Source organism: Aplysia californica, unplaced genomic scaffold, assembly GCF_000002075.1.
Source record: "Aplysia californica isolate F4 #8 unplaced genomic scaffold, AplCal3.0 scaffold00718, whole genome shotgun sequence".
Taxonomy (NCBI): domain Eukaryota; kingdom Metazoa; phylum Mollusca; class Gastropoda; order Aplysiida; family Aplysiidae; genus Aplysia; species Aplysia californica.
In genome coordinates, this window is record NW_004797988.1 from 187,769 (window position 1) to 215,268 (window position 27,500).

A 27,500-nucleotide genomic window follows, 5' to 3' on the forward strand; every position below is an offset into this window, starting at 1 on the left:
GTGTGTAAAACTTCTATCGCCTTTATCTCCCCTCCTTCTATTTTGTGTTTGTTACTCGCTTGTGACATCTCAAATCTTCAGCTCATATATGACCTTATTGTGTTGCTAGTGCTGTAAAACTCTTACCTAAAAAATACCCATGTTCTATCTGTGTGTCTGTTCCTCCAGACCGCGGAGACCTGTACAGCTGGGGACGCAATAATCAAGGCAGTCTGGGCCTGGGCCAGGACAAAAACCAGTACTTTCCCTGGAGGGTGAGTGGAGAAGCCTTTCTGTCTTTTGTTCTGACACCCTCTCTCTCTTTTTCTCTCGGTTTCCCCGTTTCCTTTCCCAGTCACTCTTTGTTTTGCCTCTATCTCTCTCTCTCTCTCTTTTTCTTTCTCTCTTTCTCTCTCTCTCTCTCTCTCTCTCTTTTATCTTTGTCTAGCTTTCTCTCTTATCTTTTTTCTAGCTCTCTCTCTCTTATCTTTGTCCACCTCTCTTTCTCTCTCTTATCTTTGTCTGGCTCTCTTTATCTCTTATCTTGTCTGGCTCTCTTTCTGTGTCACAGCACATTTTTCTTCATTCTTTCTGACTCTTTTAATATTGCATCTCAGGCTCTTCGTGGGTAGCCTATATATGGGATGGGTGCACTGTTTTCTTCATTCTCTTTATCTACCTTTTCTCTTCAGCAAGTACTTGATATGAACACTGCCACGGCGCGTTCACTACAGCTACAACAAATACATGAATGTAGATGTCTGTGGTGTAGCAGTTATGCCTAAGCCCTTTGCTGTCGAATGCAGGAGGCCGAGTTCAATTCCTGAGTGGAAAGATTTTTTTTTTGTATCTCCGTCTTACTTCTCGCAGGCAGTATTGCATACAGAAGTAAGTCATTTTTGGCGGCTTTTGATTGATAATTATAATGATAATGTTAATGATAATGCCCAGATTGGCCCTGATAGACACAGGGTCGGAAACCCCACCTCCTAAATGATATAAATTGTAAAAAATGCAAGACTTTTGTACTCGCACATTTCGATTTCTCTTTTCGTTTTTCCGTCTGATATTAATATTCTTTAATAATAATAAATAATAATATATAACATTTATAGAGCGCATTTCCAAAAAAAGTAGCTCAATGCGCTTTACATTGGAATACCCATTTTTCAAAAACCTTTCTTACTACTTCCTTTCTTCTCACGCAATATACATTAATGCACACACACACACACACATACACACACACACACACACACACACACACACACACACACACACACACACACACAGAGACTATTTTCATCCAGACATAGGAAAAGAACAAATATAATGAAAGCTAACGTTAAAAGCTTATGAAGGATAGGCCTGTAGGAACAGAAAATGTTTAAGATGTCTTTTGAAGCTATCAAGTGTTCTTATTTGTCTTAGTTTCATGGGTAATCTGTTCCACATAAATGGACCAAGATATGAGAAAGATCTCTCTCCATATGATTTGTATGATTTTACAGGTGTCACAAGTAGGGTGTTATCGTTCGATGATCTTAGGTTTCTCCCTGGTTTATATATACTGATAAGTTCTTGCAGATAAAAAGGAGCAGTTTTATTTACACATTTGAAACACATGACGCAGATTTTAAATATTATTCGTTCTTTTACAGGGAGCCAATGCAGTTCTTTTAATAATGGAGTGACATGGTCTCGTTTTTTAGATCTTGTTATCAGTCTAGCGGCATTGTTTTGAATTACTTGTAAACGATTCAAATATTTGTTGTTCAGACCTGCTAGGAGTGAGTTACAATAGTCTAATTTAGAATACTTCACTTCCAGGGTGTGTTCACTGTGTCTGTTTTCTTCACTTTTATTGGTTTTTATTTTGAGGTTGTCCTTTTTTGTTTGTTTGCTGCCTCTTATTTTTTAAGGGGGGGGGGGGGGGGGAGGGAGGGGGGGGGGTAGAAATATTCATCTGCAGCCTGGAGTGAGTGACATAATGCTACCTGCTTCAAACAAAAAAAGCATTGTTAGTTCTGTGCCACTCTGTGGCAATTTTGTTTTCTGTTGCAGTTATTATAAGAGCAGTTATTAACTAACACTAGGTGCTGAAGTGGTGGTTGGCGGGTGCTCTGGTGTGGTTTGCTTCTTCTTTCCTATCAAACATCTATCGTCTTTATCTCTACTTCTTCTTTTTTATGTTTGTTACTCTCTTGTAACACCTCTAATCTTCGGCACTTATATGACCTTATTGTGTTGCAAGTGCCGTAAAACACTTACTAAAACTAAAAAAAACTAAGTGCTGTTTTATTTCCTTTCCCCACAGATTGCCTTGCCGGCTGAGACTGCTCAGTTCTCGTGTGGGCCAGACCACGTGCTTGCAATATGCAGGTCATACACGTGAGAGAGAGACAGAGAGAGAGGGATCAACAGACAGACAGAGTGGAAGGGGGAGAGGTTGGAAGGGAGAAAAAGGAGGATGAGTTTGGATGTGAAAAGGAGAGAGAGTTGGTGCTATGACATACTTGATTATAGTTCTGTATGGGCCAAGAATGAATGTGTTATGAACGTGGTAAAGTAAAGGATGGTATTTTCACATGTACATTATGTTGATGAAAGACATAATTTTACAAAGAAATCAAAATAGACCAGTGAGCTAGTGCGAAATGACAGCTGAAGGTTTTCTAGGAGAACCACTACATGTGTGACTACTCTGAGAATGTGTCTGTGAAATTGACATTTTTAAATCTGGTTGAGTGATGATAACAGTATCATTGGATTGTGTTTACATCAAGTACATGTGTTTTTGTCTACACTGCAAGTGTGCCATTAAATTATTCATGTGATGACTGTTACAATTCTGTGTACATGTTGGAAGGAGCTCTGAAAAATATATCATGGTATGGCTCTCAGTCACACATCATTTCTGTTCTATTGTGTTTTCCTTTTTAGATTATTGTCTTGATAAAAGTACAAAAAGAAAGACTGAACTCAGTATGTACAAAAACGGGAAATGACTCAATAAAGTGGTCATTGGGAATAATTCAATGACTCAATGAAGCGGTCGGGGGCTCTCATGGCCTAGAGGTTAAGAGGCTCGCCTTTCATTCAAAGGTCCCTGGTTCGAATCCGGATAGTGATGGAAAAATTTTCTTCTCTAAAATTGTCTTCTTTCATCTGCTTTCCTGCTCTCTAGCCATGTTCTGTTGTCTGCTTTCGTCTCCACTTTCTGCCCCCACCCCCTCTCCTCCTTTGCCCCCTCCTCTGGGCTCCTGACTCTTTCTGCAGCCTTCTACTGCTACTCCTTGGCTCCTTCTGACTGCTGTCTTTCAGCCACACCCCTGATCTTCTGGTAGGAAAGATTTACACCGAGCCTTCTCAGACAAGGGCAAAAAATCTCGGAGGTCCTGTGTGCAAGTTGCGCTCGTTAAAGATCCCTTGGTGGTCTAAAATCGATAAGAGTAGGCTTCAGCCGCCACCCAGGCAATATTCAAAATTTCCTACCTACTGAAAATGTTTAACTTTAATGTGTCCCGCGAGCTCATATGACCCTATGCAGTTGTGAGCGCAGTAAAACACCTACCAACAAAAAATTTTATTTTATGAAGTGGTCAGTGGGGTTGACTCTGTGAAATGGTCAGTGGGAAGGACTGGGTGAAATGGTCAGTGGGAAGGACTCTGAAATGATCAGTGGGAAGGACTCTGTGAAATGATCAGTGGGAATGACTCGGTGAAATGGTCAGTGGGAATGACTCGATGAAATGGTCAAAGTCAATGGAAACTATTCAGTGAAGTGGTCAGTAGGATTGACTCGTTGAAATGGTTGGTAGGAACTCGAACCCTCTGGGCCTTTTTAAAAGTGTCACAATTAGCCACATCGACTGCGAGTTGTAAGACTAATTATTCAACTCTGTTCAGTGCATTCCCTCTTGGCCATAAGATGTCCAAGCAAAGTTTATAAAACATTTTATTACCATAGACGCTGTTTAGATCATTAAAGTGCTTTAACCCGGACAGTCAGAACCAACAGAGGCTGAGTCAAATGCAGCAATTTCAGGGGACAGAGAAAAATACTCGTCAAAAAAAAAAAAAATTCTTCCCTCGGGTATCGAACTCGTGTCTTATTATGCATTCACCCACATCTATAATAAAGAACATCATTGCACTACTGATACTGACCGTCAATGATTTATTTATAGAGGCACCAGCCATCCATGTCCAGGTGCTGTTTTAGCCTACTACTGATACTAAAAGTCAGCTAGAAGTTGTTGAATAAATTCTTTACTGTTGAACCAGTATAAGACAGGCCACCATTTGTCAAGGAGAAAAGTGGCTGTATAACAGGTGGCCGTCTTACGCAGGACTGATCATGATCAAGATGAAGAAAACTAACCATCCCTTTTTGTGTGTCAATATTTCTCAGTGTGTTGTGTTCTCTACTCTCTGTGTGTCAATATTCCTACCAATGACCACTTTCTTGTGGTGTTCTCTACTCTGTGTCAATATTCCTACCAATTTCTTGTGTTCTCTACTCTCTGTGTGTCAATATTTCTATCAGTTTCTTGTGTTCTCTTCCCGGTAGGCCTACTCTCTGGGTGTCAACATTCTTCAGTGTCTTATGTTCTCTACTCTCTGTGCGTCAATATTCCTACCAATTTCTTGTGTTGTTCTCTACTCTCTCTGTGTAGCAGTATTCTCCCTCAAGATTAATTGTAATACTTTATTACATTTATTATCCATAAATAAAGGGAGCTGCCAACAGGCATGCAGTTGGTTGGAGGATGCAACTGGGTAGGTCCTACTTCTTTATTTAAAAAAGGAAGTCTTTTCTTCTTATCACAAAACTATGCTCATTGAAATGTGCATATTCTGAGAACCTTTAGTGGAAAAAAGTTTTTATCGTAATATTATTATTTAATTTTGTGGAACGAAACTTTATTTTTCTTTCCTCCGTTTTTTTTTGGTTTGTTTTTTTGGGGGGTGGGGGGGAGGGGGGGCAGTTTTGCAACCATGGATGATTACAAAAATGTATCATTTTTAAACCAGTCTACTGGCACAAGCACCTTACTATTGAACAGGAGTGGGTTACACTGGTATTCACTTCTTTTACTCCTAAGGTATAAATGAGAATTGTCTGTGATAATCTCATAAGATTGAAGAATCGTGCATTCTTACTAATCTTACTGGTTCATAAGTTGATTAAGAATGACCGTGAGCCGTTTGTTGCTATTTTTTTTCATTTGTCTTCTGTCCAGCCCACGGATAGGGTTATATTGTAACATGTTGCTGGCCCTTCTGTGTCTGAGTCTCAGGCAATGTGAAGTACCGGTAGCCATGTTTTAGTTTTAGTAATAGTGTAATGGCATTTGCAACACAATTAAGTAAGCAGTAAGTCTGTATGCAATACTGCCCACGTAGTCATATAAGTATAAGTACCACAGAATAGGAGTGTTACAAGAAAGTAACAAACACAAAAAAGGAGGATCAGGTATGATAGATGTTTGATATATAAAAGGAGCAAACCATACCACAGCACCCGCCAAACAACAGTGAGAAATTTGACATCCTGGCACAGACTGCATTCAAACCTGGTATCTTTGGCATGAGAGGCAAACATAGAACCTCAAGGCCACATCCCCCCCCCCCCCAAGACATGCTGAATTCAGCTTATTTACCTTAAATCTATGATAATATTACTGTTGTAGTTTACTCCAGCTTTGTGTAGGGCAAGTAATGTTCTGCATTCTCCATTTCAAACAACAATCAGTTTATTAAAGAAACAAGCAACACACCCATGAGTCTTTCTCTGTTCTAAGTTTATTTCAACCAATGGTTTGTACAATCATATTGTTATTAATCATCATCAGTCAACTTGAACACAATTAAATGATTGGGGTGTACAGGTAGAATATTTATTTTCCCACAGGCTTTTTATTTTTTAAACTTTTCATCATTTTCATTCACCTGGGTTGTATTTTCTAGAGTGTCAGCTCAAATAAGCTGGCATTATAAGTTGGGTGACCTTATTTGGGCTATGTGTAGCCCAAACAGGAACTCCCTTTATTAATAGAGCTATATGTAGTCCAAATAAAGTCACTACCCACAGGAAACTTTGGATAAGCTCATTTGGGCTACCCTCGCCTACATAATCAAACATTCATCCCCTCTGTACCTTATATAGTTTGCAACTCTACTCTGTGTCTGTAATCTAGATCTAGTTTGCCTTGTCTTGGCCTCTGAATGACACTATCATTGAGTAGAATGTAGAATCACATAGATCCAAGAGGATTTAAAAAATCACATAGATCAGAGGATTGATCATCCATTTTACTGAAATTAACAAGCATTTAGTCTTTTGTGATATATTGATAATCCACTTTTGGCCCCAACGTTTACTATACTATAATTCATAATCCTAACCATAACCAATATAAAGTTATTATCGTTGTTCCAGTACGCATGGGGCAAAAAGCGGAGATCGCCAGCCTTTTTTTTCCAAAACATCTGTGTTATACTAAATTATAGTCTATAATCTATACACTGGTAGTGGTATACTGTTTTTGAGCACAGGGATAAACCTACACTGAAAAACAAAGATACTCAAAATAAAACTAACTCTTCAATTCTAGAGATCAATTATCATCGCCATGCAAGGGTAACCCAAATAAGGTTGGGGGAGGGGGGGGGCCCAAATAAGCACTCCCTTTTATATAAGTTACATCACACAAGAACTGCATGCAATCTTAGCTCCCACTTGAGAGGGCAGAGGACATCTCTGAGCACACAGTCAAACAACAATAGACCACATCTCTCTCTCTTTTTCTCTCTCGCGCTCGTACACCAACAGCTATGCCAGAAATTGAGAAATGTTCCACGCAATGTTCACATAATGATTGAATGAAAAGAATAACATCATTCACAACTGATGTCGCCTGCTTACATTATTACCAGAAGCCTTTCAAAACTTGGGGGCTTCACATCTCTCTCCTAAAATCTTAACAGTTCCGGTGAAATATTTGACGCAAGGAAAATATAAGACTTCCATTAAAGCGAAAAGAATTACGTATGATAATAATACTGATGGCTGCACACTAACAGAAGAAAACAGTCTGCTTCTTATACAAGGCATGTACCGAATAACAATAGAAATTTCAAACAGACGATCGTGGGTCGCACGCAATAAGAAACAACAATAGTCTTCTTTTTTTTTTAAACCATGTTCGTTGCACGACTATTGACAGACTAAGAAGAGAGATGCCATTGGCTTGATTGGCTTGGACACTGTTACTCGACACTAGTGAGATGTTTAAATTACCGAATGTGTACATCATGCTCCATACAGATAAGCACGTCAAATTCACTGCATACCTGGGGGAGGGGGGAGGGTGGGGTGTTGATGAAGATGAACCCAAATGCAATTACATAAAGATAATATATATAAATGAGTACACATGCACAATATATGCATATCATACACATGTATATAATATGTAACTATGGGTAACTGGTTATCACACAAACCCTGTTTTGGTACACATGATTAAAAACTAAATCTATACAATAAAGAGAAAAACAAAAAGAGAAGAAGAGATTAAAACACAACTAAATGCATTTCTTACTGGACAATCAGCGCAGGTAGACGGGAAGTAGGAAAACTCAAAGGACTGTAATCATAAAACAAAAGAGAGGCATCTTGGCGGTAACACTAACCTTGGTCTCGGTAACGACATTCTAGTGACATCACGCCAGCCATCAACTCATCCACATGACATGTGCAAAGACAGATTTAAATTATTTATAATTACAGCCCCATGTGTTCCTTTCACATTCTCTCCATCCAATAATTCCATTTGTCCACTTGATCCCATCTCGAACAGACTTCACATTTTTCTCACCTTACCAAACAAAAATTAAAAAATTAATTGAATTACAGCAATCATTCTTTCTCATGGAGGTCCCTAGTTCCTGAGTGAGAGAGAGAGAGAGAGAGAGAGCACTCCCAACTCTCACACACCTCCACACTCCTCACTCATCAGATCATTATGTTATTGTGACCTACAGCCATCAAAAAAATTACAAAAGTAGAAATAAAAAACAGAAAAAAAAGGAGTAAAGGGGAAAGAAAAAAAAGGAGTAAAGGGGAAAGAAAAAAACTCAGACAGAATTCTTTGACCCAGACAGTTACGACAATCAAGCAAACAATAAAGTATATTTCAGAAAAATGATTCATGAAATCTATCCATAGAAATAGAGTTTATAAAATCTATCCACAGAAATAGACTTTATCAAATCTATCCATAGAAAAAAGAATTGCAAGCAAAAACCCTTGAGGGAGAGAGAACAGTTGGAAGGATATGAGAAACCAGTTACAGAAATTGCAGAAAAATTCGCTTAGAATGCGACAACGATCCCTAGGAGAGAAAAAAAAAGAGAAACACGAAATTCCCTCTTTCTTGGTCTCCAGTCATCAACATCAGGCACATCAGATTCATCATCATGAAGTGCCAAGTATAGAACAAACATCGGCAATCATGGTTCCCCATTCAGACGCTCTCAAACAAATCCTATATATCATCCTGGCGTTTCCTGGTCACCCATCTGTTCAGGTTTTACACAAAAGTTTCTCTTGGTCTACCTCTGCCTTGCTTGTTTACCCATCAGATTATCACTGTCAATTCCCACACAAACTGTACAACACAATTCATAAATAGAAACATTTGGAAATTCATTAACATGCGAAGAATATTAATACATACCATTGCTGTCCACTCTGTAAATGTTTACTTCCTTATAATACAGTCAGCACAGACCATACTTTCCTATTTTTTTAATTCCTAAAGAAAAAGAAAAATGCCAGAGCCATGTGCAAAGTGTACAAGTACAACAAGATCTGTCAGCCAACGTTCTTAGATGTCTACACACAAATAAATGGACAAAGCATCAGAAGGCAGCAAGTTGGAGCACGCAGCTTCAACAACGGAAGTTTTACGTCCTTTCTAGTAGCAGGCTTTGGCAGCCTGACAAACAGAAATCCCCCCCCCCCCCCCCAAGTTTCTATAGAATGAAGAACGACAAACAACCTTCAACACAATGCACTACTCTGCCGTCCCAAGAGAAACACACCTGCCTGACACAATGCTAGCACACACACACACACACACACACTGGTGACAATCACACACCTACCTACAGTGACAGCATCGGGAACACAGTGTTCAAGTCCAGAGGTATTTATCATACATGACCAGAATTGTTCAAAAATGCCTCGGCCCATCATTCTAAATCAATGTATCAATATATATATATCTACGCCCGTGTACCTGTTCTGCCAGAGAGACAATAAACACATACATGGCTTCACTGGCTTTTCAACATATTTCCCTGCAGTTCTGAATTCACACACAGCATAGTCCACTTAAACTTAAACAGACCACCGTTAATCCGAAAACAGCGGTAATAAAACATCTTTTTTTTTTTTCAATAAAAAAACAACTAGTTAATCCAAAAAGAGAGGTAAATAAAATTAATTCCCACTGACAAAAAAGAAACATCCTTACTTCACTGATGGTTGTAACATGTGACCAGCAGTCGGCACTCGCCTATCTTGATTGAGAATCTCAACTATGCTGGCACAGAAAAAAGATTCACCGGAAAGTTGTCACAAACATTATGGTCAACGATAGACAATACAAGATAGCAGCATTAAAACATAATGTGTCGGGAATCGGCAGGTACCTGGTTACACCTATGATAAAAACCTTTCTCCTGTGGGTGGCAGGTAAAATTTGACAGAGATACAGAACCAAGGCATGAAGTTGTTTGATCAACTTACTGCATTGTGTGTCTCGATAGCTACAGTCGTACAAATCTTTTGATTTTAATTTAATTTTCAAATTCCGTGATCAGGAGCCGAAAAAAGCACTGGGTTATATTCTCTGTAGAGACCAAGACAAGGTAACTTTGTCCCCCACACCACCAGTGTATGAGAGAAAAGCTCAGGTCAGATTCATTCACTTACTTTGTGCTAAAGGGCTGTGCCCAAGGCTGGAAGACTCCAAACATAAAAGACATGTCCATACAACAACACAGCACACACTACCATCATTATTACAGCTACAACTATACAGTATTATGTTGTCAACCATCAAAAACATGGAGTCTCTCAATGAGAAACGTGGACTCAAAATTAAAGACAGAAAAAAAAAAAGGAATATTTATTAAAATTATTTTTTTTAAACAAAAACCTTTCCCAAAATATTTTTTTAAAATCATATACAAGAAAAAGAAAATGCAAAAAAAGGAAGTACAATTTTCACTGACAATCATCACCATCCAAGCTAATACCAAGTTTTTAACTATCCCACCATATTTTTCACTTTGTACCTGTATTCTCGTAACATTAAAGGTCTGAGACCTTCCATTCTTCTGAAAACTAATGCAAATATCTTGTGACAAATTCTGCCCCTTCACCCAGCACTACAGATGGCTTCAACAGTTAACAAAAATCGTTAAATACTAGCCCAAACAAAACGTTAAGCGCGCAAGAGTTTTAAATGAGTCAAGAAGTCTTTTATCTGCACCCAGGAGACGTCAGCTCTCATAATTTCACTCCTATCTGCCCCTGCAACTACATTCTTCCCATCTGTGGTGCAGAGAGAGACACCATACACAGCAGTACCCCGCTACCAAATATTTTGTCCAAAGGCTAAAAAGAAACTCCCACTTTCCCCAAATTGAAAATAAATCAGAGAAGGAAGAAAAAAAAACAAGTGGAACTAAAATGGGTAGCACAAGAAAGACAATGACCAGTATGATTTCAAGAACAATATTTGTGTCTAGGGTAATAGATGAAAAATATCAAAAGTTACTTCAAAGACAAAAACAATTCCATGAAAGTGACTGAGAATGACATGATTAATTCCGTTTAAAAATCTCATCAACGTATGTCTCAAACCCAATGTCTGCAGTCTCTGTTCCCCAGAGCTTGTCCACACGATAATTCCTCCAGAAAGTTGTTTCAGAATTCCAAAGCACGGGCGATGATACGAATTCGTAACACAACTAATTTCTGTATTACAAGAGGTACAAATCTGACACAAAAGTCTACCGCCCGGCCTGCAGAGACTGACATGACACTGTGCTCTGACATACAGCAAGACATTTTTGAAAGCAAGTCCATTGAACTGTCTCAACAGCATGGTGTGAAAACTTTGCTTCTTATCTTCATGACAATAGTGTGCTCAAAGGATGGATGATCTGTTAATAAACTGTTCTACAATAAATGCATTGCACTATTTGAGCAGACACTTTCAGTTGCATGAGTAAAAATGCATATAATAATAAAGCCATTGTTCAGTTCAGTGATAATTCGGTAGATAGGAATGACGGGCGAGGTTTCTGAAACCTGGAGGTATGTGCATCGAGGTTTCATGATGAAGTTTCAATGGGACAATTCAATTCTCGACTAGTCAAGCATGAGCTGTGTAGAGCACTAGAGAATTCACATCTTTCTTCCCGGCTGTACTGGCTCCACACGGCATTTGTCTTAAATCATGATTCAACCAAAATAAGTTTCAGTTGTGTGAAAACAAAGATATCACTGCAACAAGTATATATGTACAGATTGACAAGGCAGACAATCCATCTAACACCACATCACCTCATTGTAAAACAGCTGATGAAACGTGTAGCCCCAAACCCTTACAGCAGGAACTTGTAGCTGCTAAGCCTTATAGGAGGAATATGTAGCCTACATGTAGCCTCTAACCCTTACAGTAAGAACATGTAGCCTCCAATCCTCTTCAAGCCAAATATATTATCTACCCCCTCACACACAATCCCAGACCCACTAGCCCAAGATTAGCATTTCAAAAATTTTGTTGTCGTTTTTTCTTAGCATCAATGGCCTCCAAGATTGGCTGCCTCTTCGCCTGATAACGAGCTCGCAGCTCCTCAATTTCTCGCTCCATTTCTGGGTCAAGGTCGGTCAGTCGCCGCTGCAAGTCTTCAAAAGCAAGAGTCCGTAACTGTGTAGGAAAACAGAAGAAGAAAACATTTTATAACCCACATACAATCTAGTAATTCAGAGTTAATAAACTTACATGGGTCAAATAGTTAATTGGAGTAGACAGTCTGAAATCCTCCCCTTGTCATGTGTCAGAAATGAGTCAAATTTCAATACAGATAAAAATACTTAAGATACATAATAGGCCTACATAATTTCCTTCTTGAAAATTTTACAAAGAAAAATGTGGATCAATAAAAACAAAGACAAGGCAACAGAGCAATTGATCCACCTTTTACACAATGCAAGAAATCCGTAAAATAATCACTTGGTATCTCTGTAAATTAATGGTATTTGATAAAATTTCAAAAACAAAAACGATATTCAATAAATAGCAATTGACTCCGCTAAAACTACTGACAAGTTCTCAAAATTATTTGTCTCACATTCAAAAAAACCAAGCGGCAATGCCATGCCAGCCCTTTCCCCGAAAGTACCCTCAACTCACAAATTCAAAATCTCCATCAATGAAAGAGCGCTGGAAATGATGGGGCGGGGTTATCTGCTTGGGTGGAGCTTGCTGCGGCTGCGGCTGCTGCTGCACTTGTTGCTGGCTGGGGCCCTGAGATTGCTGCTGATTGTTGTTGTTGTTGGCTGCCGCCGGTGCAGCGGGGGTAGCTTTCGACTTTTCCTGGTCCTGCTTATCGAAATGGTCCAGGTAGGAGGGGCGATACTGCTCCCCGCCGCTCGCTGTGCTGTGACCTGCGAAGAAGAACATTTGAATTGAGGTTACGCTAAAACATGTAAAGCAGTGAAAATTCAAGACATATTACCGGAGAGCCCAAAGTGAGTATGCTCATTTTTCCACCTTCATGTCAAAAATAGCGAAACTGGGGCACTCAAATGGATCAGCGGCCACATAAATTACACGATGAACAGTGAAGGGTGAAACTTTTTTAAACTTGGCATAATGCTCTAGGTAACCTTGGTGTTCTTCTATTAAGAAAATACAAAATATAACTGCATCAGCTGTGGAGCACCAGTTAAGCCTCTTCGCCAACCCATGTGTTGTTGGATTCCAGAGCAGGGAAGTAAATTTTATCAGGTTGATCTGTCTGTCTGCTGGGATACTGTATCCCACTCAGCCTGGACCGAGACAGCCTGTCTCCTAAAGAATCTACATTATATTGATAAGGGCATAGAACACTTATAATCATAAGTTAAGAGAAACTTGTAGGATGAGGCGACAACTCCCATTCATGTCTTTAAATCCTATCGGTCTAACCACGACACTAGGTCCGCCAAAGCACTGCTCTCCTAAAGTCGTGGAACTTACGTCTTCATATTCCATGACTGAATGCCCCACCATCCTTACCACTGAACACTCGGCGGTTGAACATCCGGCCATCCCCAACTATGAACACGCTTCCACTGAACATTCTACAAGTGTCGCACTGTTTTGTTTTGTTTTTAAATTATAGACGAGTACCATCCACTAGAGATAATAAAGGTCCGTTAAAGCCTCATCAGCTTCATGCGGTGTCTGTCCAAAATCGGCACACAAGGCCGAGAGATCGGGAACAGACACTACTACACTTTGGTCTTAGCCAAAAAGCTGAGAGGGATCTCACTCACGTTTCATGGTGCCGTCCTCCGAGTCTGAGTCGGAGTTGATGACCATGGTGCCCAGTTCAGACTGTAGCGTGGAGGCCTCGCTGTTGACCACCACGGTGCCGCTTGGGGTCAGAGTACCCTCCACCTGGGCCTTCATCGTCCCTTCCTGGTCTGTTTTCTTCACCATGGTGCCGTCCGTGTCATCGTCTTCACCCTGACAGATGCGACAGATTATAGACATAGAATTGCAACCTTATAAGCATTCCGGGTTCAGGGGATGGGGATGTTTGTTTATACGAGTTAAGCTATCCCAAATAGGACAGAGCCAGGGAGGTTAGCTTAATTGGGATAGATATATAGCTCATATTATCTGCCAGCTGTTCACAGATGTACTTAGCCCTAAACTTTGACCTTTTAAAAAAATTATATTTTGTAATTGCCGATTTTAGGAAGTGGTATTGGGTGCATGAGCTACAGAAATGTGCTGACAAAATTTAAAACTTAATGTTGATAAAAGCAAGATATATAAGGTAGGTAAAATATTTCAAAGAATGAAAGGACCTTTTTTTCCTGTCCTGAAAAGTTTTGTTTTGTTTTCTAGGCTTAGAAAAGTTGAACAACTTGCCCACGATACAAGGAATGTGCTCATTTGAGCTTGAATAGTCAAAATAAGGTCAACTGATAAATATTCCCAAATTTGTAAAAAGTGCACTCAGAACTATTCATGGCTCTTACTTTATTTATTTATTTGCACTTTTCAAACAAGATACATAATATAACAATGATAGATAAGGACCAGCATCTATACAGCTGGTCATGATGGTATAATCAATGACCCACTCTCAAGTCTGCGGTTTGAGTCTACAATGTGGTCAAGGTTTCTCATGTCTCTGTCCCGACACAATTTTCCTTCAGCCGGGAACCTTGTCCTTGACCTTTACAGCCAAGGTAAGTCCTGCCAAGCACCAAGAACAATAGTAATAGACTGCATTTATAAAGGACACACCCAAGCTCGAAAGTAGGCAGCCGTTACAGTTTATTGCCCAAACAGACCTCATAACATTCCAAAACATTCTCAGTAAAACATCTCTTTATCTCACCACTAGACTGCTGCTCTCAGTAAAATGTGTTTTTGCCATTCCTGTACAGCCACAGAAAATTTTCTACAGGGAGATGTATTATCTCATCTTAGCTTATCCATCTTAAAATATCTTTTCATCTCACCACTAGACTACTCTCAAAACATTATCCCATTACTTTCAAAGTGACATGGTCTTTTCTTTCTTTTATTACTGTAAAGAGAAGCACACCGGCACAACAATGGCCATTTAGTGCAAGGAAAAAGGGAGGCAGATTGACCCAAAAAAAAAATATATATAAATAAATAAAAGCAGGAGCTACAAGTGACGCCTACTAGCCACCTAGGCCTACTAACCGATTCTTCTCCGTTGGCCAATATGCTAGCCTGAGCCTCCTGGATCTCTTTAGCTTCTTGCAGCATGCTGTACAGCACCGAGCACGGCTCACGGTTCTTTATGAAGTTATGCTGGAAACAAAAAAATTATGCATGAGAACAAACTGTGATGATCTGCACCCCATCAACACAAATAAAATCATTTAGGAGGCAGGCTGCTCAAACCCTGCCTGTCAGGCCGAGCCCAAACTGAGATGAATAAAGCAATACAGCAGACAAGCAGAGCTATTCAATTTTTAAAAAACATTCCCACTTGAGAATCAAACTCACATCATCTACCAGCACCAACAAAGAACCTCATCCTCACAATATTGGCACTGGTGAAGTTCAGTTGAGGAGACTGGTGCAAAGATAGCTAGAAACAACAAGCAAACCTTCTATTCTACAAACAGTTACTGAACAAAATAATACATGATATGAAGTGAGGCTCTTACAGTACACCCCCTGCCTGAGTGTAGACCTGCCAACCACTCCTTGACTAAAAACAGAAGAGACAATATGTGTATTCTCCACTCATTTACAATAAGTTGCAAAAGAAGGGCAAATAAACGCAAATAATAATGTGCATTTTCAAATCATTTACTGCGAGTCGCATATGACTTGATGGAAACGGAATTCAAGAAGACAAAAGGATTTTATGCAAATTCAATGGGGGGTTCCTTTTGTGGGGAAAAAATTTGAGAGCTTTGAATTTATTGGAGTACTCAGCAGGTCTCAACATTCACATGCAGTCTCCAAATCTCTCTTTGTCTCAAACACACAGGTACTCTTACACACATACAGACACTCATACACCAACATGAATAACCACAATTTTTCTTGACGTATTAGTGACAGTACAGGTCATTTTAAAATAGCAGCACCCCCCCCCCCCCCCCCCCCCCAGGCCATACAAACATGTTCAAGCCAGACTTATTAAGTGGAGAAGATCGATATCAAAACACTTACTTGTAGCAACTGAGCTGCAGTGGTTCTGTGCTCTGGATTCTTCATCAAGCATTTGGACACAAAGTCGATGAACTCGGCTGACCACTTATCAGGCTTTCGGAAAGACGGGGGCGGTTTCGTTGGGATCATAAATATGGCCTGTGAGAGAGAAGTAAGATAATACAAAGTGAGACATCAGCATTTCACACACAATGCTTGTTTGCAGTGCCTAATCTTGAGCAGCTGCTGACAACCGTAAAACTATTTTCAAGGTCAAACTGTAATGCTTTACCTTCCACATCAAATATAGAACATCGTTATCACAAAAATTATCTCCATAACAGGCAATGTTAGAAAATCTGACAAAATGCTTCACCTTCCACATCAAATACAGTGCAGCACTATTTAAAAAATGATCTCCTCAACAGGAAATGTTAGAAAATGTGACAAAATACTTCACCTTCCACATCAAATACAGTGCATCGCTATTTAAAAAATGATCTCCTCAACAGGCAATGTTAAAAAATGTGACAACACTGTTCACTAAACAGTCTATGTCTAAATTATTTCCCACAAAATGAGACAGCACTACTTCTTCTCCGAGGGAAATCATCAGACATTGATCTATCTTTATCAAAGACACATAGAATTCTGCCAAAGGCATTTCACTGATATTACAGATCTCAACAGAAGATCATTTAGTAGTTAAGTCCTAAATGTAAGATACTTTTACAATCAATGTAGCACACACTGAACAGTCTGTACAAGCTCGTCAACAAGTAATTCAGCCAATGATTCAATCAACCAAACAACCCAATGATTCATTCTTCAGTGAGGCACTTCAGAATTCAACCTCCGCCCTTCCCAACAAGCACAAAGCTGGAATATCAGACTTACTCTCATGGGGTGTATATCACCATACGGGGGCTTGCCTTCTGCCATCTCTAAAGCTGTGATACCTGAAATACAAATTACAAGCCTTTGATGTTACCTGATTTTATACAAGAAGGTTGAAGACCAAGAAAAACTTTGGAAAAATACAACAATACGAAAACTTTAAAAGACAAAATAGTGGACCAAGACAATAAAATAGAAAAAGTAAACACGAAGACTTTTAGACATGAATAACAAATAAATCTGTGAATCCAAACAGATCCAGAAGCAAATATTTCGTTTCTTAAATCTTAGAAATAGATTTGAAAAAACATCTTTAAAATTTTTTTAAAACTATGGACCAACCTAAACTCCAGATGTCAGCGACACAGTCGTAGCCGATCTCCTGTATGACCTCGGGCGCCATCCAGTACGGAGTTCCTATCACAGTGTTCCGCTTGGCCATGGTGTCCTGGTAAAACAACACAGGGCATTTGTGTAGGATGTACAGGACAGTTTTGTTTGGGGAAAGACAAGCACATCCAAACAATAACAGTAACAGTGAGTCAAAGGAAAAGTAAGACAAACACACAGGAACAACAGAGGGACAGCAGTTATTTTGTGCGTGGGCATATTATATACTCTACTTTTACCATGTCTCAAGACTTTTCCACCTACACAGCGCGCAGAGCACACAACTTTTGTCTCCACGGACCAGGATGCAGATGGAGTACATCAGTACTATACCTGCATCTCAGCAAAAATACCCCAACCATTAAGAAATTTTCAGCACATTGAGAAAATTGAACCTGATGACCGCATGTTTACCAAAAAAGGAATTAAAATCTGAACTGAAAACATTAGATCTAGCAGATTTATCACTCGAATTCTCATCATGGTGTTGCGTAAAGCAGCACTCATCCCAGGTCTACTCGACATTTTATACAAAAAAATTACTCCAATTGTTTCAAACAAACTGATTTTGCCCTCAAAGGCCACACAAACCATTCAGAGAGGAAATTATAATTTAAGCACAAGTGCATGTTTAAAAGGAGATTGCTGCAACAACATTTTTGTTGCTATTTCACACCATTCCCTGATCCACCTCCCATGGGGGAAAGAGGGTCATCTTCTTACTTTTAAATTACTACATGTAGATCAAGATTTTAAATAAAACATTTTTGTTTGGTCGCCAGCCTACAGGAGCGCCATGAAAAGTTTTATGCGCATTGGGGTGAATTAATAACTGACCTAGCATTGAAGAAAGTGAAAAAGCTATATCTCGGTTCCGTATGAAAGAAAAGTGTTTGTGAGTAAATCATATTAGTCCCAGCTACAGCCCCTTCCAAACACCCATATCTCCACATTATCAAACCTTTCACAAAACATAACAGCACCCCTAAATGGGACAAGCCGTGTCATGGTGCTCACCGTAAGCTGTCCAGCCACCCCAAAGTCGGCCAACTTGGCATGACCCTCTGTGTTGAGCAGAATGTTGCCAGCCTTGATGTCGCGGTGAATCTTGCGGCGCGAGTGCAGGTACTCTAGGCCCTTCAAGGTGTAGTACAAGATGGTGGAAATCTCATCTTCTGTCAGCTGAGGATCACAACCACAGTGGACAGGTCACATTCTCTACGTCTTCTGTCCCCATCAACACAAATATACTTACATCCTGCTTTGTCACAGCAGCCCCAAGCTGAGTGGAATACAACACCCCAGCAGACAAACACAGATACCTGATTGTTTTGTTTTTTTAACTTTCCCCACGTGAGAATCAGTAAAAACTCATGCCTTCTTAAAGCAGTGGGGAAAGGCCTTACGACTACACCACAGACGCTGGTGTCGAGAGATGAGATTGATACAGAGCTTTATCAGAGGGTGTAAAACATCACTTGTAGATAACAGCACACCCACAAATCCATGCAAGGATGTAAGTGTTTGGGTCTGCAGGTACTCATAAAGAATGTGTGTGTATGCATATTTAGAGTCCATGTCTTTGTTCTGTAATCTACAGTGTAAACAGCACTGAGCATTCACAGAGTGGAAATGCCATGTACATGTCACCAATTAGAAGTACATGCAGTAGTAGCATTAGTTCATGATCATGGAGTTTTACAGTATTGCCTCTAGTAAACCTTGTAAGATACCTACAGTATTTCAGCCAAATATATTCCATTCATCACTTTGTTAATGTCTTTGTTTAATACTTTGGTAAAAAGCAGGCTAGTCAGAAATTATCCGACAAAACATTTTCTTATACAGGTAGAGTATGGCCTGAAACTCCTTAATCTCTATACAAGACCAGAGCCAACTGGTTGTCAAAGTAGGTGTATTTGTATTTTTTTAAATCTGAGATAAATTCCTGCATGTGGTCTTTAGATATGCATCTGATGCGACATGTATTTTTCTCTTCACACTGAAATTTTCTAATAAAAGAAATACTCAATTTAAATTGAATGTCATGTACATCTAAACAAGTTTTTACCATTCTTATAAAGCAACTGAAAATTTTCCTCAGGGACAATACAATTAAGTATTATCTTTGTATCTCAGTCAGCCATCATGATATCATACTTACAGTTTTCTTCCGCAATCTCATGATGTCTGACACAGAGCCCGCCCCACAATACTCCATCACAATCTGGAAACAAAAAGAGAAGGGGGGGGGGGGGAGGAGAAGAGTGTTAAATACCCTGGGGCTTTCAAAACACTGGTGCTGTGTGCTTACTGCTCTGTGGCTGTCTCTTTGACGGTCAAACAACACTGCTGGATTCCATTCTGCAAGTATAGCCATCATTGCAAAACTTCTTTCCAGTAGAATAGAGAGAAATCTGCAAATTCTATCTTTTTTGTTTGTTTGGGGGTTTTTTTGCAGGCCCAAATATTGGGTGATTCCAATCATTGTAAAGCTTATTTCCATTTGAATAAAGAGAAGCTTGGTTTTATTTTTGCACTTTTGCCAACTGATTTTTTTAAAGCCACAAACGTGTGTCTTCCCCCCACCCAAAAAAATCAGGAGATTCTAAATGAGCAACCACTCCATACAGATGACACAGCCTTGGGCCTGCATCCTTGAAAAAGATGCCAGAATACTCACAGGAGATTGATGTTCAATTCGGAGGTCCCACTTTTTTAGACCTCACTCTGTTGAAAGGGGTAGCAAACCCACAAGATGGCAATATATCGTGACCTCGCTGCTTTCTTGTCGTAATCTCTCCATTTTTTACACAGTGAAAATGTGACATCTTCTTAAGCGCACTCTTTGTTATGAACAGTATTCACTGTTATTAAAAATGGAGATACAACAAAAAGCACTGGGGTCTTGGCGCTCATATGACCTTATGCAGTTGCGAGCGCCGTAAAACCTCTACTAAAACAATTTGTTACAAAGCACTGGGGTCGCGATATCGCAGCGCTTACACATACAACTCACCCATAGGTCTGTGTTCTTGAAGTAGCTGCCATAGTACTTGACGATGTAGGGCGAGTCGCACTGCTGCATGATGGAGATCTCTTTGATGATCTCCTGCAGGTCCGTGTCCACCGGCACCTGTTTGATGGCCAGCACCTGGCCCGACTCCTTGTGGAGGGCTTTGTAAACGCTGCCATAGGATCTGTGCTCACACAAGTCCGTGGGGGGAGGGAAAACAAAGAGGCAGGGGGGGGGGGGGGGGAAACATAGACAGAGAGAGAGAGAGAGAGAGAGAGAGAGAGAGAGAGAAAGGGAGAGAGGAGAGAAAGAGGAGAGAGAGAGGGGGGGGATAAAGAGGGAGAGGGGGGAACAAAGAGGGAGAGGGAGGGAAAGACAGGCAGATGAATAGACAGACAGATAAATAAGACAAGACAGACAGACAGAAGGGAAAGAGAAAAATCTATTAGTACAAATGAATGCAGAACCTGTGAACAGCATATTTTGTAGCACTTCTACAAGGAAAACACATATATCTTTTAAGAGAAAAACTTGAGCAAAAAAATAGCTCTTTCCATTTTTAAGAAAATAAATTTACTTTTAATATCTGGAATAGAAATCATAAACGTTCATAGTAGTACTAATGTATTTTATTTTATGTCTTCTAGACTTTTAACAAGATATGGTTTCACTACAACTCTTACTTCAGAGTCACAAATAATCTTGTGGAAAACCTAGCATTGTTTCTCTTAGACACACAAACAAAAGTAGGCCAGCTCAAGGTTACAGCAACACAATGGTCCTTCTGTCACATAACTGATTTATCCACATTGCTGTTTTATACCACTCCAGTAGTATACATACTGAGAATCCTTTCTGTCAAAAGCTCCAAGGACTACTCTATTCTATTACAACAGAAAAATCATTCAAGGAAAAAAAAATACAGATCTGGCCATGTGAAAATTATGTTCCAAAATAAACAGCCCAAAATTTAACTGTGAAATTATGTTTCCCTATCTTTCATTTAACACATTTATTAATCTCTGTGAGATGTATCTTTGTGCATAAATTCAAGAATAAGAACAATAACACACACCGTAAAGCAAATAAAAACAAGCTCCAAGCTAGAAACAAAAATTACATCTCCTAAAAATTCAGAAAAAGAAAACAAACTGGAAAGTTCCTTCAAAAATCATTTTAAAGATAACCCTTTTCTTAATGTCTACTCTCAACATCGTCCTAGCGGGTGATTGAAAGAATTTGGAGAAAACAGAAAACACATTGAAAGAATTAGCCAGAAATAAAATGTAACTGACGAAATAATTTTATGAAAACAGAAATACTAAAAAGCGACTATTAAGTAGGCACTAATATAATTCTCATTAACCAGATTTAAGCAATCAATCTAGTGACTACAAGTTAAAAAAAAAAAAAAGGAAACAACTAAATCTAAAAGGCTGAAACTTGAACCAGCTCTGAAGCGAATGAAGACTACAGTACAGCAAAAACTAGCATGCAGAAGATACACAAATGACACATGCCAAACACACTACTACTATATGACGGAGCAGCGCGGAGAATGCAAGTCTATCATCACATGGCATTCAGTGCAAACCATAAAACAATGGCAAAATATATCTTACAGGGCATGGACCACAAAACACATAATACGCAGTATTTGCTCACATTACTTGACTTCATAATTTTGTATTTCTCTTTATTTCAAATTCCTGACTTCTGACCATTTTACTAAAGTTAAACAATCCTTATTAAATGCAAAAGACTATGATCAAAATAAGCGACCAAAACATTTTTGAAAGAATTAACTTCTTTCAATTTGTTTCCGTTATTTTAAGTTTATTCTCAGTCAAAGGAAAAATTTTGCGACTTTGGCAAGACATGTGGGAAGGGTTTACTCTTTCCATATGCATTTAATTTTGCTGTAAAATACAATCTATTATTAACTCAGGAAGACACTTTTTAAAGACTGTCAAACCCTCAATGCTGTCATATAGAATACACACTTTGAGCAACAGCCTAGAAAAAACTTTTCTTTAAAGCACAGATCTAGAATGACACTCTTTTAATAAAACATGTACCCCCCCACTCTCATAATCAAATCATACTCAACCGAGCACTTCACCTTCGGTGTCTTTACATTTCCATAATTTGCTAAGCAGGACTATTTGTAGTATTCTCAGCAGCAGGAGATGGGACGATGGATATCTAGTATTCCTTACCCTTCTCCTAACTTGCCCACAATATCAAAGACCTCCTCTGGGGGCCGTGTCAAGCTCTCCTCGCTGAGCCGAGTTAGTCCAGTACTACAGAAGCAAATGAAGCCAACGGGGGAAGAGAAGAAAGAGTGAAGAATACCACCGGGGGGGAAAAAAGTATAAACGAAATTGAACAACAAAAACAAAAACAAAAAAAATCATAAGATATGGTGATGGCTTACGTAGTACAAGCACTGTGCCAAGGAAACAGTACAACTTGTATTTAGTTAAAATGAGGCTTATGTAGCAGGGACTTTTCTATATATAAAAAAGAAAAACCCCATTAAAAAAGGTTGTGGAGCAACAGAAATGATTTTGCAAGAAGAAAATATCTTGCAGCACTTACTGACTAGAGAAGGGTCAAATCTTCTGCGCGACTGCAGTTTTTACAAAATATAAAAACTACACGCAAAGCACATCAACCACAGTTAGAAAAAAAACAATTCGTGTACCAAATTCCCTATTTTTATTCATTGCAATTTTTTCCTACTGGCACATTCTGTCCTTCAGCCCAAACCTTCATGCACTCACATACTGAGTTAAGCATAGTGTTTTCATGAGTACTTTTAAGTACTCAGACCAACTACATTCTATAGTATTTGGTTTGGATTAATTTTGAATTCTGTCCCTGTAGGCACCTTACCTCAAAACAAACAAGCCCCTAAAAGAGATAGTGACCCCGGGCATTTAAAAGTGCACCACTGACTATGTAAGCCAAAACTCACACATCAAGCCTCAAGAGGATTTGGGAGGACAATTTTGAAAATGCGGAGAAAATAAAAATAAAAAAAGACAGAGCACTAGAGCACAACATCAAACTGTAGACTGCATGACGTGCAACAAAAGTTTCACAAGCAACTGTCACTCAAACAAAAGGGAACGAAGGATTTTCACTTCCAAACACGATTTCAGAAGCGAAAAGTAAACACCCACAGTCAAAGCCAAAATAGCCCAACTGAAGCAACAACAAGAATGAACAAAAATTAAACAAAAGTCCAAACCAGAGAAGAGTCAGAACAACAAAAATGATTCAGCGACTCCCTACTTTATTTTTAATGCAGTTATCACCACTCAAAGAGGTGGCAATGTGTTTTGTAACTTATTGGAAATGATTCTTGTCTGCTGGGTGTTATCCCTAAACACCTTCAGGTATTTCAGTTCACGCCTCTTTAACAACTACCAGTGGACAGCAACATTTCATCTGGCAAAACACTCAGTGCACCCACGCACTACAAGCACAGTAGTGAAAAAAAAAAGTAACTTCTTTTTAACAGGAAAGAAAGCTCAACTCATACACACACATGCACAGAAATGGAAAACGTTTACACACAATGCAACAATAAATAAGTACACACAAATGCAGAGATGCAGTCATTTTGACAGATGAAGGAAGAGAGGGCAAGCAGCAACTTCACACCCAAAAGAAGCTGGGAAAAAAAAAAAGTCAAAACACCAAGAAGCTGTGTAGAGCATGCGTGGCACATAAAAGGAGTAGTAGTAAAAACTGGTATGCTCAAAGAAAGCCCAATCAAAATGCAGCCAGGCAAACGGTCTCCATCTGTCTCGGTATTCCTTACCCCCTGCCTATTTTACAAATAATATCGAACACTTCATCCAGCTGCTGGGCTAGGTTGTCATCACTCAGCCGCTTCAATTCACTACATGGCAAGTAGGGAAGAGGACAAGATCAAATTAAATGCATAAATAAAAAAACATCATCACTGTTCATCACATTATAATGAAAATGAAACAACACATAAAAGAGTCCATCTCTATGAATATGAAGTAAATGTGCATGATAAAACAATTTTCAAAACAGTAAGTCTTGTCACAACGTAAGTTTTCTCACAATATGAAAAATAAAAATGCTTAAAATTTACACATTTCTAATCAAAGTGGTTTTGTTCAGACAACAATAGACTTTAAAACCGTATCTCAATAATGTTGTCTTGTGAATTCTTCTTTGAGATCTGTTTTACTTTCTTCTTTGTTTTTGTCATAAAAGCTAGTCCTGAACACACGACACAGGAAAGACTAATTAGAGCAAAGAAAAAAATAAAATGACAGACAGATAGAAGTAACAGCTGGAATGAAATTGGATCCATTAGATAGAATCAGACATACCCTCCAATTGGACCTTATTGGACGAAACCATGGATGTGAAATAATATTCAACCAAGGCAACTAAATCCAGAATACACAAGTGCAGAGGTGGAAAATGAGGGCAGATCAGAACAAGGATATAGTTTATCATGAGGAAGTAAAATGGCAAAAAGAAAGTTACACTGCCTGTTTTGGTTTTTGCTTGTTTGTTCTTTTTTTTGTTTTGTTTTTTTGTTGGTTTTTTTTGGGGGGTGGGGGGTTGGGGGGGTGTTAGATGTAAAGAAGCACATTAACACAATAACAATCACTGAGTGCAAGAAAAAAGTAAGACTGGCAAATCATAGGAAGTATGGAGGGAAATAAAAGTTAAGTGTAGAACTTTCCTCTAGTGGCACCCTCCTGCAGAGTTAGGGTATGGCGCTTAACCGAAAACCCTAAAAACCCACGAAAACTCCTGAAAACCCATGAAATACCTAAACAAACACCCAAAAAAAACCTAGAAAGCGTCTATCAGGCATTGGTCACCTCATTTTACTGTTTAAAAACAAATGTCAATAAAAGCTTTGTGTTGAAGAGCCCTGTGTTTATTTGTCACAACAAATGTGTTCATAGCTACAGCTATTTTGCTGAAAGAGTTAGGTTTTGGTGGTACATTTGCCCTTGACCTGGCCAGGTTTCTTGTCATGGTGGCTGGGTGTCTGCGACAGTTTCTGGCCGTCCTGGGAGCATACCAGGCTAGCTCCTTCCTCGGTGGTCGTCAGGGATGAAGAGAAGTGGCGTACTTGTGTTTTTTTAAGCATCTTCAGCCACGTCTCACAGCAAATTTGCCGAACTCCTTGCACAAGATGTAATCCCCCATGCCCAACAGGGACCTCTTGATATCCTGGTATAGTCCATTGATACGGTCCCGAAATGTGCGCACCAAGTCAAGTTAGTCTGGCAATTTCTGCCCCTTCCAGTTGCTGGCCTGTTTAAATAATTTGTTGTTCGTCCAGCGCATCGTAGCCTTGCTTTTCTAGCATGTGACGAAGTTTTCCTGCAATATGGGGCCAAGGCAGGTTTCCAAGTAACTTGCAAACACTGGATGGTTTTCCCTGCCATCCTTCAGAATCTTATCCCAGATGAGCTCGTAGGCTAACTGGTCAACAGCATCCAGCAGGTTCCCAGCATCAAACAGCCTGTCATTGATGGTGGATCTGCTCCTACTGTCGACTCCCACCTTGTCCTGTAGAAACATGTCCGCATTGTTCTTTAGATGTCGAACACAACTTTGCTGCATAGCAGATGGCATGGCCTCAGCCGTGGCAGCTCACAAGGCCTTCTCATTGCTGCTAACTACCACACGAGAACTGGTTTTCCCCAACAGTCCAGCGAAGTGTTGGAAAAACAGAAAAACGTTTACTTGTCCCCGTTAGCGAGCAGGAAGATTGGTCCGATCATCAGTGGGTAGTCCTTTGTACTGCAACGGGTAACAGCCAGGTTCTTGAAGAAGACTGTCACAGTTACAAAAAGGTCACTCCGGACGAACCACAGAAGCACTTCAGGTCAGCCACCTGCTCATCAGTGTACAAAATTGCACAGGGAACCTTGCCTGGTCTCCGGAATAGCAGGCAGATGAAATCAGAGTCACATTGCAAAGGTCCCTCCGATTGCAGTTTTGTTCTTTTTTCTAAATTCTATGCTTCATAAATCTCTCACTTGCCTTAGATTCCTTGTACAATCAATGAGGTCTCCCAGGCTGTAGACCTCCTGTACCCGCTTAGATTTCAGCTGCTCCTTCACCAGCTGGAGCACACGTGGCTTGAGGCATTGGAATTTGGCACTGGTGGTGTCTTCTGCACGCCGTGAGATGCACTACCAGCAAATGGGCCCTTGTACTTGTGAAGAGCCTGGCTGCAGGTCACAGCTCCCTCAACACAGGTCACCCGCTTCTCATACTTCTTGTCCAAAATGTGGTGTGTGCAATGTCTGTGCACCGTCAAGATGGATTCTGGCGATGGCTGTGGTTCAAGGGGCACGTAGATCATCATTTTGTCTTTACGACGGGGTAGGCAGTACTTGTTCTCTTTAAGGACCACCTTCATCAGTCGGGTTACAGGAGGTAGAAGATTTTGTTGGTGCCTCCCTTTGAGTCCCAGGCGCCATAGTCATCCTTATACTGCCTGGCTAACTTCTTGTTGTGTTTGCTCAGGTTCTGGTCATTGTACGCAATGAAGAGTTTGTTCTCCTTTTCTCGGGGGAGTCACTTCCATGTAGCGGCGACCTCTTGGTCCTTGTGGGAGTTATCAATATTTTCTAGGGTTTAAGGTATTTTCGGTGGTTGGGTGTTTGGGGGGTTTTGCGAGTTTTCAGGGGTTTTCAGTAACACGTCAAACCGGCAGAGTAACATTGTGACTTGATACAAAGAAGAGTAGAAATAGAAGAGAGTAAGAGCAGAGAGTGATAACGATCACAAATTCAAAGTCTCAAAACAGTGGGCAACCTACACGCTGGACCACTTGTTTTGTGCAGTTTAACTTTTATACAAGGATGCTTTCACATATAATCATAAAAATAGATAGCTATATCAAGTTCGGGGGAGTCATGTCTTGTTTCATCTGGATTATTAAAGTTAGATCTAGATCTAGTTATACTTAAATCATATTTAGCTTATTAAGAATGGGTGCCAAATGAGCATCATCATCATTATTCATTGTCACTGAGTGGATGGCGATCGGATGGGACGGGATGAAGAAGTATGAATTCCGAATTTCAATGAAGTCGAAGTAAAGTCAAGTGTAGTAATGTTGGAAAAACTGCTTCATCGCAACCATGAATTGCTATTTTGCATTGAATCAATACAGAAATGAT

The 27,500-nt window shown here is 39.7% G+C and overlaps 2 protein-coding genes across 3 annotated transcripts in view; one reads left to right on the plus strand and one right to left on the minus strand.

Annotated features, from left to right (window-relative positions):
- LOC101852880 (RCC1-like G exchanging factor-like protein) overlaps positions 1-2,893 on the plus strand; it is a 23,019-nt gene extending 20,126 nt beyond the window's left edge. The window contains exons 13-14 of the mRNA XM_005108760.3: positions 169-254; positions 2,297-2,893. Of these exons, the coding sequence (XP_005108817.1) occupies positions 169-254; positions 2,297-2,374 (164 nt within the window). The 3' untranslated portion in view covers positions 2,375-2,893. The remainder of the gene's footprint in view (positions 1-168; positions 255-2,296) is intronic.
- A 2,872-nt stretch (positions 2,894-5,765) lies between these two features.
- The window catches only part of LOC101853262 (serine/threonine-protein kinase 3), a 22,142-nt gene continuing 407 nt past the window's right edge, over positions 5,766-27,500 (minus strand). The window contains exons 2-12 of one of the 2 annotated variants that reach the window (XM_005108762.3): positions 22,512-22,595; positions 20,296-20,476; positions 19,441-19,503; positions 18,294-18,458; positions 17,229-17,334; positions 16,887-16,948; positions 16,011-16,148; positions 15,024-15,134; positions 13,610-13,802; positions 12,483-12,736; positions 5,766-11,996 (exon numbers count right to left, since the gene is read on the minus strand). In XM_005108762.3, the coding sequence (XP_005108819.1) occupies positions 11,838-11,996; positions 12,483-12,736; positions 13,610-13,802; positions 15,024-15,134; positions 16,011-16,148; positions 16,887-16,948; positions 17,229-17,334; positions 18,294-18,458; positions 19,441-19,503; positions 20,296-20,476; positions 22,512-22,595 (1,516 nt within the window). In that variant the 3' untranslated portion in view covers positions 5,766-11,837. Of the gene's footprint in view, positions 11,997-12,482; positions 12,737-13,609; positions 13,803-15,023; positions 15,135-16,010; positions 16,149-16,886; positions 16,949-17,228; positions 17,335-18,293; positions 18,459-19,440; positions 19,504-20,295; positions 20,477-22,511; positions 22,596-24,124; positions 24,206-27,500 lie in introns of both variants that reach the window. The other variant, XM_005108763.3, reaches the window with a different exon arrangement.